Genomic DNA, 12,951 nt, shown 5'->3' with positions numbered 1-12,951 from the left:
CTTGCATAGTTGTGTTTAGCTCGTACGGTAAGGCTGATGAGCTGTTGCCATGGTGTAGCATCTGTCATCTGTCCGTCATCCACTATTCAGTTAAATCATATCTCCTCTGTCAATCCTCCACGGAGTTCCATTCCGACTGTTTCGTTTGAAAGAACTCATCACTCTGCACAAAACTTGGTCGTTGCTTTGTCAAATTTTTTTTGCTAACGAGTTACTAATTAGGGCGGCACGGTGGTGTAGTGGTTAGCGCTGTCGCCTCACAGCAAGAAGGTCCGGGTTCGAGCCCCGGGGCCGGCGAGGGCCTTTCTGTGTGGAGTTTGCATGTTCTCCCCGTGTCCGCGTGGGTTTCCTCCGGGTGCTCCGGTTTCCCCCACAGTCCAAAGACATGCAGGTTAGGTTAACTGGTGACTCTAAATTGAGCGTAGGTGTGAATGTGAGTGTGAATGGTTGTCTGTGTCTATGTGTCAGCCCTGTGATGACCTGGCGACTTGTCCAGGGTGAACCCCGCCTTTCGCCCGTAGTCAGCTGGGATAGGATCCAGCTCGCCTGCGACCCTGTAGAACAGGATAAAGCGGCTACAGATAATGAGATGAGATGAGATGAGTTACTAATTAGGCCAAATTAATGAATTTTCCAGGCCTCTCATTAAAATTGTATCTCCTCTCTCATTGCTCATCCGATTCCAGTTCTGATTGACGTTTTGTGTCGATCTTCCCTCGGGGAACAAAACTTGGTTGTTTGTTTGCTGATTTTCCTGTTTGTTTATTTTCAGTTAAATCGTATCTCCTCCCTCAGTTCTCAATGGATTTCAGTTCTGATTGTTTCGTTTGGAAGAACTAGTCCTTCCGTACAACACTTGGTCATTGTATCGTCAAATTTTTGCTGACGAACTGCTAATTAGGTCAACTTAACGAGTTTTGGGACTTCTCATTATTAGAATTGTATCTCCTCTCGCAGCTCTCACCCGATTCCAGTTCTGATCGACGTTTTGGGTCGAGCTTCCCTCGGGGAACAAAACTTGGTCGTTTGTTTGTTGATTTTTCTTGTTGTAAACAAGCCTACGGCTCGGTCCGTACTGTCAAGACCTCGGTCTGATATTTTCCCGTAAAGACCGAGCAAGCGAGGTTAATAAGGAGTTAATAAAACTGTTCTAAATCATTTTAAGTCATGTGATGTTTATTAGCCTATACATTTTGCCACTTAGTTTTGAAAGGTGCCAATAATTCTGAAAAACTGTTTTGGTAAACATTTTAAAATGGAATTGTAGAGTTTTAACGTAAAGACTTTGACTCTGTTGCTTGCTTAAGGTGATGAAATAAAACCCTAGATTGTGAAAAGTCTGCAGCTGTGTGAATGAGCTTTATGTTAAACTGCTGCTGCTGTTTGAGCTTCAGCTTGTTGAGGTGGGAAAGGCGGGAAGGAAGAGACGCACGCGCCCACTCTCTCTCTCTCTCTCTCTCTCTCTCTCTCTCTCTCTCATGAGCTCTGTCTCCGTTTCTCTTCCCGCGAGTCGCAGGCGCGTGCTGCTGTTTGGCAGTGCCTGGTGTGGAGGCTGAAGGGACCGGAAGGGGCTCCTCCCGCTGAGCGGCGGGCAGCCAGGAAATCCGGTGAAGCCCGAGAGGGGATTAAATCCACCCTCGGCTGGAGCGGAGCGAAGTTTCCCTGAGTGTCGAGTCAGTGGGGGGCGAAAAGAATGGCCACGGCTCGCGGTCTCAGGATGTGCGTGTGGCTCGCGCTCTTCCTGACGCAGGTGCTGTGGGTGACGTCCAAGGAAGCCAAGAAAGGTGAGTGGAAATATTAAAATAGTGGATTTTTATTCATGATATACAAGAAAATAAAAAAAAGAAGAAAGGAATCAAATATGTGCGATTTTATGTTTACGAATTAAATTGTAAAATATTATTTAAGATGTTAGACTTTTGTTTGTAACACCAAGTATCTTTATAGATACATTTATTATTATTATTATTATTATTATTATTATTATTATTATTATACCTAATTCCATATCCTGTACTAGAATTCTAAACTTTAACTGAGGTTTATATCTCTTTATTCTATCCACATTCACCGGATACGAGCAATCGCACGCTCTGATTGGCTACTCTACTACTAGGCTATCAGCTCATATACACGGAGTGCAGAATTATTAGGCAAGTTGTATTTTTGAGGATTAGTTTTATTATTGAACAACAACTATGTTCTCAATCAAACAAAAAGACTCATAAATATCAAAGCTGAATATGTATGGAAGTTAGAGTGGGGTGTTTTTAGTTTTGGCCATTTTAGGAGAATATGTATGTGTTCAGGTAACTTTCACTGTGCAGAATTATTAGGCAACTTAATAAAAACCAAATATGTAGCCATTTCACTTATTTATTTTCACCAGGTACACTGATATGACAACTCCAGATTTGCAAATAAACATATCTGACATTCAAACACAAAACAAAAACAAATCAGTGACCAATATAGCCACCCTTCTTCATGAGGACACTCAAAAGCCTTCCATCCATAGATTCTGTCAATTTCTTTATCTGTTCACGACCGACATTGTGTGCAGCAGCAACCACGGCCTCCCAGACGCTGTTCAGAGAGGTGTACTGTTTTCCCTCTTTGTAGACCTCACGTTTTATAATGGACCACAGGTTCTCTATGGGGTTTAGGTCAGGTGAACAAGGGGGCCATGTCATTATTTTTTTCACCTTTCAGACCTTTACTGGCTAGCCACGCAGTGGAGTATTTGGACGCATGAGATGGAGCGTTATCCTGCATGAAAATCATGTTCTTCTTGAAAGATGCTGACTTTTTCCTATACCACTGCTTGAAGGTTTCTTCCAGGAACTGGCAGTAGGTCTGGGAGTTGAGTTTGAGTCCATCCTCAACTCGAAAAGGTCCAACAAGCTCGTCTTTGATGATACCAGCCCATAGCAGTACTCCACCTCCACCTTGCTGGCGTCCGAGTCGGAGTGGAGCTCTGTGCCCATTACTGATCCAGCCACAGGCCCATCAAGAGTCACTCTCATCTCATCAGACCACAGCACCTTAGAAAAATCAGTCTTAAGATATTTCTTGGCCCAGTCTTGACGTTTTATCTTGTGTGCCTTACTCAGTGGTGGTCGTTTTTCAGCCTTCCTTACCTTGGCCATGTCCCTCAGTATTGCACACCTTGTACTCTTTGACACTCCAGGAATGTTACAACTCTGGAATATGGCAGAACTGGATGCTAATGGCTGCTTGTTAGCTTCACGCTTGATTTTCCGCAGATCATGTGCAGTTATTTTGCGCCTCTTTTTTCCCCACACGCTTCTTTCGACCCTGTTGACTATTTGCAATGAAACGCTTGATTGTTCGGTGATCACGTTTCAACATCTTCGCAATTTCAAGAGTGCTGCATCCGTCTGCAAGACATCTCACAATTTTATACTTTTCAAAGTCTGTCAGATCTCTCTTCTGACCCATTTTGCCAGAGGAAAAGAGGTTGCCTAATAATTATGCACACCTGATATAGGGTGTTGATGTCATTAGACCACACCCCCTCTCATTACACAGATGCGCAGCACCTGATATACTTAATTGGTAGTAGGCTTTCAAGCCTAAACAGCTTGCAGGGGGACAACATGCATTAAAAGGATGTTGTGGTCAAAATACTCACTTGCCTAATAATTCTGCACTCGGTGTACAATACTGTGAGTAGAGAAAAACAAAATGGCGGAATGTGTTGCCGAACCAACCGAGGACGAAATAAAAACTACTCGAAAACAAAAACCCCCAAAAAAGGCAACAAAATATGGAATGAAAGTATTTTATGCTAAGAACGTATCTTTTTTTTCCAAGAATTCTTCTTCTTCTTATTATTATTATCATCATCGCATTTTTCACAAATTGCTCTTGTTATTTCGCCGGTTTGTTTACATTCTAAGCGGAAATGATTTTCTCGGATGTTTTGTGTAAAGTTTTTGTTTATCGAATTTGCAAAAATAAAAATGCTCCGTTTGTCGAAGTCATGTGAATGTGGATAGAATAAAACAGTTATTCCACTCAATCTCGTCGTACACGGCTTATAGATGACTCGACTCGGTGCTACGCGCCTCGTCGACTATCAGCTCATGTACGACCCGATTGAATGGAATAACTGTTAAATATTTCCTCATGTACAGCCCTTACAAGCATGCATTATTTCTACAAATGTTCTACAGTTGTTTACACATTTGATCATCTTTCTGAAATGTACCTGAATGTCTTAGTGTTCATACCCACACCCATTCACACACCATCATAGTTTCCGGGAACCCAAACATCAGAGCAAGTAAATACTCTGTAAATACTTCGAACATTCACAGCTACAGACAACTTGGTACTGTACTTCAGCACATTTTTTCGACATTTCTGCTACGTCGTTTAGAGAAACACGGCAGTTCTGAGTAAGTCTGTGGTTTCTAAGTTAATATTTTGTTTGGCTTTACCTCATGTGCACACTGCACACATTTCCCATCCAACAGAGGTGTGCCCATCCGGGACTATGTCCTCCAGGTCAAGACAAGTGGACATGCCTTATACGGTATTACAGTTATAAAGCTGCTTCATCTTCATCCTGAGGAGGTCATAAGGCTGCTCGGAGAAGTAATAAAATGGTGATAATATCACAAACGGAGCATCTTTTGGGCCTCGAGAAGACGCTATTCATATTAAACCCATCATTATTTTCTTTACGACATGACAACGCTTTAGTGACTTCGCCGAGTCTGGACAGCTTAAGAACAGGAAGTGATATATTCTTCACAAACTCTTCTGAAGGGTTTTGTATGAAGTGGAGCTGCCAATCCTGGGCCGTGGGTTTTGCGAAGACAAATGTTTATTTTCAGGAGCACTTTTTCGCAACTGTCAAACGCTTCCCGAATTGGACCCAGACGATCGTGGTTTCGGTGTCTTCTGACCTGATGCTTATTTGAGATTGAGGCTCGGGAGAATGAGATGTTTCTAACAGGCCTGTGTGTTTACTGATGCCAGGTTTTCAGAAGCTGCCAATTTTGGTTAACGCTCTCTCGCGGAGTGGAGAAGCGAGGCACACCCTGTCATATACAGTAGTGTTGTGTGTGAATCCAAGCTTAAAGGAACATATGTGTAGTGATATATTAAGCCATTTCCTGATTAGCGCCTTTATTTAAATGAACTTTATTGTATAATACTTGTGTATTATTAACCCATTTAACTTCACTTATCTCCGCACCAGTTACAAATGACTGACATTTTTGGTTAAAAAAATGGTTGGTTTGTTTTTTCTTCCCTAAATTGTATGTACATTGATTTCATCGCAACATTTTTTATTAATCCCTTTTACTTCAAGCAATTGTATAACTTTAAAGGGTAGATTTAATCGTTGATGCGGTTTTCTGTTTGTTTTTTGGCTTGTTCATCTTTTCTAGGATGTCCGTCAACATTGCACGTAGCTATAAACGTATAAAAAGTATGACATGTCGTGTTCAGCAGTTTGCTGTACTAGAGCGGCGGCTTCAATTATCGACAGTCCATAATTATCGACACCTTTTCAGATTTACTAATAAAAAACAATCTTACAAAAGCGAGTTTCAGTTCCAATAGTTATTATCGGTTAATTAATCAACCCGAAGACCCGCCTCGCCCTTTGACCTTGTCGTCTCATGACACAGCTCGTTACCTGAGATGGAATTTTTTTCAGGAAAACCCGGACGCTATCATCGCAGGTAAGCATGGTGGAAAGATCATGGACATGTTTTTATTGATCAAATTCACCGATATTTCATGATCTCCTCATCAAAACCTACTTTGTTTCTTACTTTTTCATTTGACAGGCGCCATTTTGTATCTAAACACGTGTTTGAGAAGTCACATGCATGAGGTGTTGATAATAGTGATCACTTTCACCGGTGTTCACCATTATCGACACCCTGTGGGATTAAGTGACATTTACAACTGTTATGGATCGATCTTTGTGTAACATTGTTGAAGTAGATGAAGTACTTTAAAAAAATAAAAGTGCTGTGATTTATAATATTTTTTTCTGATTCATAACAGAATGGAATGTTTTATAGAGTATTTGGAATCCAACTGCAATAAATAGAATTAGAGCAGAATTAAATTCCGAGCATATAAAAAAATACACGCTTGAAATATTCAGATTTTTCTATTCCATTCAGATTTTTTTTTTTTGCAGTTTGTTGTAAATATCTACCACATATTACAATATCAGTAGAGATTTTATATTTTGGTTCGAAGAATGACATGCGACCTTTGACCTGGAGTTTCATGTGGTTACAAGGTCAATTGCCTGTTGAGATTTATTGATAAATGACAAAACTAGAAATTAATACAAGCAATGAATAATTAACAAAATTTGATTTACGAAAATACTTAGAAAGTGGGTAGAAAGTGGAACAAAAAGATTTTCTGATGCAGGTTAAACATTATCATTTAATTTGTTTACGAGCTTTAGAATTACTTCCTCATGTATTTCAGCACCGACATCGATATATTTATATAAAATATATTTTGTACTAAATATAAATCTATGTAAAACAAATTTTAAATAAAAACTATGTTTTGTTAACTTAATACCACATACCGATTATTTTTTATAAAAAAATAATCATCTGGGTGTCGATAATTGTGGAACGGTGCCGATAACTGTGGACAAAGGTGTCGATAATTGTTGAATGGTGTCGATAACTGTGGACAAAGTTGTCGATAATTGTAGAACGGTGTCACGTGATCTGATACGCTAAATAATCAGGAATCAACTCATTTTTTTCCCCAGTGGACGTTTGAGTAATTATTCACGCACAATTTACACACTGAAAGTCTTTTCTACTTTTGCGACGGCCAAAAGATCGTTAAGGTGTCGATAATTGTAGCTGCCGCTCTGTTAGAGGAATCAAAACCCTTTGGAACCTGCTGTTCGAGGAAAATAATCAACTTTGGACTGTAACAGGAAATTGGCTTGATTATTTTCCTGTAACAGCATGCTCCCAAGTGTTTTATTCCTATTTTTACTCAACCTGGTCGTGCTAAATCAATCCATTTTGGATCACAATTAAACATTTTTTTCTGGAAGGCAGCGATGAAAGTGTTAATTGTGTGCTTTAATATGCTGCGAATCAACCTGACAAACGGCGTGTAAAGGAAACGAGGTGATTAGTGAGAGCTTGGAATAAAATAAAATAAAAAACAAAACAAAATAAAATGAAGCGAGGCCGTCTTAATTTTAAAGTCTATCATGCATACTTCAGAATCATGAAGCTAATTATGTTAAATGCTGCATGCAGACGGAGGGTGTGTCATTTCTTTCAGGCAGAAATAAAACTTGCCAGCAGGCAGAAGTTAAGCTGAACGTATAATAGAGGGCTTTGTGGTTTTCCCCAAAATAACATCTGTGCTTTCCCACTAAATTGGTACTTTGCAGTTAACTTTTTTAAAGATGCAGTTTCAGGCTACTCGTACGAGCATAGCAGGTGCCTCGAATGGTACTGCTTTTCAGATTTCCAGGCTCGTACCTGGCCACCAGCTGAAGATGGTACGCAGGATTGTGGTGTTCACGTCATGGGAGGTCTGTGCTGATGTGACGTTAACATAAGCAGCACTAAATCTCCTCGAGTTCAGCTGCAAATCAGAAACATCACAACCACAGTCGCAGTGGTAAAAGTAACACAGACAATATAAATAAACCTCGCTCTGTCATTAGGGTTCAGTAAGATTTTGGAATTCGGCACCAGAGGGAAAAAAAACCACGTTTGTGATGCGTTTGATGAAAGTGAGATCCTCTGTCGGGTCTGTGATGAGACCAGCATTGCTTATTTTCTCTCTGATCTCTGATCTCCATCTCTCGGAGCTCGTCTCCGCACCAGGATGAATGAGAGTTATATCTGTGTGGCAACGAGCCATAAAATCACAGACAAACCCAGATTAGGTAGTTTAAAAAGAGACACCGAGAACACACAGGCTGTCATCTACTGCGTGTGTGTGTGCTTAAAGAAACCATGAATTATACACGTGGTGATGTTTTGTGGTGAGAGTGCTACCGTATGAGTGCTATCCATGGACACACTTTCCAAAGGCACTGTTTTTTGTTTTTTTTTCTTTTTTCTTTATAGTTTCCACAGGCTTCGGTGTTTGAGAGCCACCGATTATCCTGAGATGATACCTGGTATTACTTGGGCCTCCATTATTTGTATTTTATTTTCATTTAAGTCTGTCTTGTATGATTGGGCTCATTATTGGTCCTCAAGGTAACTGTTTGTACCTTTTTACGGTCAAAAAGGTACATACAGTGGCATGCAAAAGTTTGGGCACCCTTACTGAAAATGTCTGTTACTGTGAATAGTTAAGTGATGAACTGATCACCAAAAGGCATAAAGGTAAAGACGATACATTTCTTTTCAGCGTTTTCTGCAAGATTTGTGTATTATTTTTGTTTTGTACAATTGGAGAGTGGAAAAAAAAGAAAAGGAACACCATGCGAAAGTTTGGGCACCCCGATACATTTGAGTTCCCAGGTAACTTTTACCAAGGTTCCAGACCTTAATTAGCTTATTGAGCTGTGGCTTGTTCAAATTCTTCATTAGGAAAGGTCAGATGATGCAGATTTCAAAGCTGTATAAATTCTCTGACTCCTCAAACTTGTCCCTAAAATCAACAGCCATGGGCTCCTCTAAGCAACTCCCTCTTGTTCTGAATAATAAAATAATTGATGCTCACAAAGCAGGAGAAGGCTACAAGAACGTAGCAAAGTGTTTTCAGGTAGCTGTTTCCTCAGATTAAGAAATGGCAGTTAACAGAAACAGTGGAGATCAAGGTGAGGTCTGGAAGATGAAGAAAACTTTCTGAAAGAACTGCTCGTTGGATTGCTAGAAAGGCAAATAAAAACCCCTGTTTGACTGCAAAAGACCTTCAGAAAGATTTAGCAGACCCTGGAGTGGCGGTGCACTGTTCTACTATGCAGCGACACCTGAACAAATATGACCTTCATGGAAGAGTCATCAGAAGGAAACCTTTCCTGCGTCCTAGCCACAAAATTCAGCGTCTGAAGTTTGCAAATGAACATCTAAATAAGCCTGATGCATTTTGGAAACAAGTCCTGTGGACTGATGAAATCAAAATAGAACTTTTTGGCCACAATGTGCAAAGGTATGTTTGGAGAAAAAAGGGTGCCAAATTCCAGGAAAAGAACACCTCTCCGACTCTGAAGCATGGGTGTGGATGGATCATGCTTTGGGGTTGTGTTGCAGCCAGTGGCACAGGGCACATTTCATTGGTCGAGGGAAGCATGGATTCAAATAAATACCAGCAAACTCTGGAAGCAAACATCACACCGTCTGTAAAAAAGTTGAAGTTAAAAAGAGGACGGGTCCTACAATAAGACGATGATCCAAAACACACCTCAAAATCTACAACGGAATACCTCAAGAGGCCCAAGCTGAAGGTTTTGCCCGGGCCCTCACAGTCCCCTGACCTAAACATCATTGAAAATCTGTGAATAGATCTCAAAAGAGCAGTGCATGCAAGAGCAGCCCAAGAAACTTGTAGAACTGGAAGCCTTTTGCAAGGACGAATGTGTGAAAATCCTCCAGGTAAGAACTGAAAGATTATTAGCTGGCTACAAAAAGTATTTACAAGCTGTGATACTTGCCAAAGGGGGTGTTACTAGGTACTAACCATGCAGGGTGCCCAAACTTTTGCTTCGGGCCCTTTTCCTTTCTTGTCATTTTGAAAATATAAAAGATGAAAATAAATTGTTTTTGCTTAAAATATAAAGGGAATGAGTCATCTTTAACTTTATGCCTTTTGGAGATCATTTCATCTTCAACTTGCTTAACTGTTCACAGGAACAGCAATTTTGACTAGGGGTGCCCAAACTTTTGCATACCACTGTATATGTTCCCAAGCAGTATATAAAGGGTACCCAAGTACTTTATAGGGTACTGCTGCAGTGACAACCTGCTGTACCTCTTAATGGTACAATAATGTACTTTATTTTATCCACATTCACTGGATATAAGCAATCGTGCGCTCTGATTGGCTACTCTACTACTAGGATATCAGCTCATATATTGTGAGTAGAGGAAAACAAAGTGGCGGAGCGCGTTGCTGAACCAACCGAGGATGAAATAAAAACTACTCGTAAACCCCCCCCCCCAAAATATGGAATTAAAGTATTTGACAGTAAGAACGTAGCTTTTTAAAAATGATTTTTCAAGAATTATTATTATTATTATTATTATCTCATTTTTCAAAAATTGCTCTTGTCATTTCGCCGGTTTGTTTACATTCTTCATCTTTGAGCTTTAAAATTTATTGAATTTTTTTAGACTGGTTCCAAAGCTCAAAGAAGTTTGAAAATTACAGAACTGAAATGTCCGAGGAAGAATGAAATACATGTCTAAACCTATTCTATTCTATACCTCGACAGCAAGACGGCGCTTTCTACAAAAAAACAACACTGAAGTCAATTTGTGCCGCCATCGAGAGGTTTTTAAGAAGTCCGCTGAAGTGGAAATGATTTCGTTGGACGTTTTGTATAGCTTTTATTTACTTATTGAATTTGCAAAAAATAACAATAAAAATGCTCCGTTTCTCAAAATCCAGTGACTGTGGATAGAATAAAACAGTTATTCCACTCAATCTTGTCGTACACGGCTTACAGCCGGCTATCAGCTTGTGTATGACTCGATTTCGTGTAATCACTGTTAATTATTTTGTAAGAGTGTGGTGCAGTGAGGGGCGGCACGGTGGTGTAGTGGTTAGCGCTGTCGCCTCACAGCAAGAAGGTCCGGGTTCGAGCCCCGTGGCCGGCAAGGGCCTTTCTGTGCAGAGTTTGCATGTTCTCCCCGTGTCCGCGTGGGTTTCCTCCGGGTGCTCCGGTTTCCCCCACAGTCCAAAGACATGCAGGTTAGGTTAACTGGTGACTCTAAATTGACCGTAGGTGTGAATGTGAGTGTGAATGGTTGTCTGTGTCTATGTGTCAGCCCTGTGATGACCTGGCGACTTGTCCAGGGTGTACCCCGCCTTTCGCCCGTAGTCAGCTGGGATAGGCTCCAGCTTGCCTGCGACCCTGTAGAACAGGATAAAGTGGCTAAAGATAATGAGATGAGATGAGATGGTGCAGTGACAGAGGTCTGGAAATGTATGGAATTTAATCTAAAAGCACTTGGGGTTTGATATCGCTTGAGAGTCTGCTTTCGCACTTGGCGTTTGTGTCTCAATCGCCAGCTCGCTTTGTACCTGTAATCCTTTTAAAAAGTGCCATGAAAGGGTGATACCGACGCACCTACAGAACAATCCAAGGAGAAGAAAAAGGGTGAACCAAACACCAGTGGCCAAGATGAAACAGAGGAAGTAAACTGAGCTTTCAAGCTCTCAAATCTTGAAAATGATAAAGACCCACCCTCTTGAAGACTCTGTTAAACCCCAGCACTTGAATAATAATAATAATAATAAGCCTTTATTTGTCACATGCACACTCAAGCAGAGTGAAATTCATCCTCTGCATCTGAAGCAGTGAACATATACACACACCCAGAGCAGTGGGCAGCCACACTACAGTGCCCAGGGAGCAGTTAGGGGTTAGGTACCCTGCTCAAGGGCACTTCAGCCCCAGGCCGCCCCATGCTATCCTAACCTGCATGTCTTTGGACTGTGAGGGAAACCAGAGCACCTGGAGGAAACCCACACAGACACGGGGAGAACATGCAAACTCCACACAGAAACGACCCCATCGGCCGCTGGGCTTGAACCCAGAACCTTCTTGCTGCGAGGTGACAGTGCTAACCACTACATCACCCTACCAAAATACATTCATGTCACGTTACCTGACAGCATCCTTCCTCCCTATCGAAAAACACATATTTTTATGGTCGAGAAATGCCGGTATGGTTGAGATGTGTAGAAGAAGCATGAAAAACGGTTAGGAATAGATAGAAAGCAACTCTGGAAACTGATGCAGGAAATGGAATGGCTGGATCGAAGAACTCTTTCAACCCAAATCTGCCCCGAGTTCGCAATGATGAACAAGTGGGAAAACTTGATGATGATGATGATGATGATGATGATGAAATGTATATGGGTTTGTTTGGTTTGTTTTTGGTCACAGCAGAACGTCCAAAATTGAAAAAAAAAGTCCTGTTATTGTTGTGTTTTAAAGTACCTAGGGTTAGCCCTGTTAACGAGAATCTATAAACACATTTATGGCATGCTGAATGGAAAAAATTTGCAGTGCAACAAAAAAAAACCAACCTGAATTGATCCATGGAAAAGGATCAGAGGGCGGACAGAGAAGTGAAGAGCTCTGGTTGGGGCGTGTCGTTCTGAAAAGGTACAGGGGCTTTATTTTGGGACTCATCCTTGGAATGGCGGTGTAGACTGACGGAGTTTACTCTTGCGTCATTTTCGGAACCTGTTTTAGCCGCTTTAGGCTTATTTTCTAACAGATGATCTAAAACTGTATCTAAGACTTTATTAAAGGATCCTTCGAGTACTCCAGCAACCTATAACAGCACATCTGTATAGCAACAGAAAGTTATTAAAGATTTAAGATTTAGAGATGAGCGGACAAATCCGGAGCCATCGTGTCTGAGACATGTAGGGCTTTTTTTGTCTGGGATATTTATCTCATCTCATCTCATCTCATTATCTCTAGCCGCTTTATCCTGTTCTACAGGGTCGCAGGCAAGCTGGAGCCTATCCCAGCTGACTATGGGCGAAAGGCGGGGTACACCCTGGACAAGTCGCCAGGTCATCACAGGGCTGACACATAGACACAGACAACCATTCACACTCACATTCACACCTACGGTCAATTTAGAGTCACCAGTTAACCTAACCTGCATGTCTTTGGACTGTGGGGGAAACCGGAGCACCCGGAGGAAACCCACGCGGACACGGGGAGAACATGCAAACTCCGCACAGAAAGGCCCTTGCCGG

The 12,951-nt window shown here is 41.3% G+C and overlaps 1 protein-coding gene across 1 annotated transcript in view; it reads left to right on the top strand.

The window, feature by feature from the left end:
• The first annotated feature begins 1,572 nt into the window (after positions 1-1,572).
• The window catches only part of col5a2b (collagen, type V, alpha 2b), a 74,808-nt gene continuing 63,429 nt past the window's right edge, over positions 1,573-12,951 (top strand). Inside the window, exon 1 of the mRNA XM_060918701.1 lies at positions 1,573-1,784. Coding sequence (XP_060774684.1) covers positions 1,694-1,784 — 91 coding nt within the window. The 5' untranslated portion in view covers positions 1,573-1,693. The remainder of the gene's footprint in view (positions 1,785-12,951) is intronic.

This window comes from Neoarius graeffei, chromosome 4 (genome assembly GCF_027579695.1).
Source record: "Neoarius graeffei isolate fNeoGra1 chromosome 4, fNeoGra1.pri, whole genome shotgun sequence".
Lineage (NCBI taxonomy): Eukaryota > Metazoa > Chordata > Actinopteri > Siluriformes > Ariidae > Neoarius > Neoarius graeffei.
The sequence above is the reverse complement of the archived record's forward strand: the minus strand, read 5'-3'. Positions and strand labels throughout refer to the sequence as shown.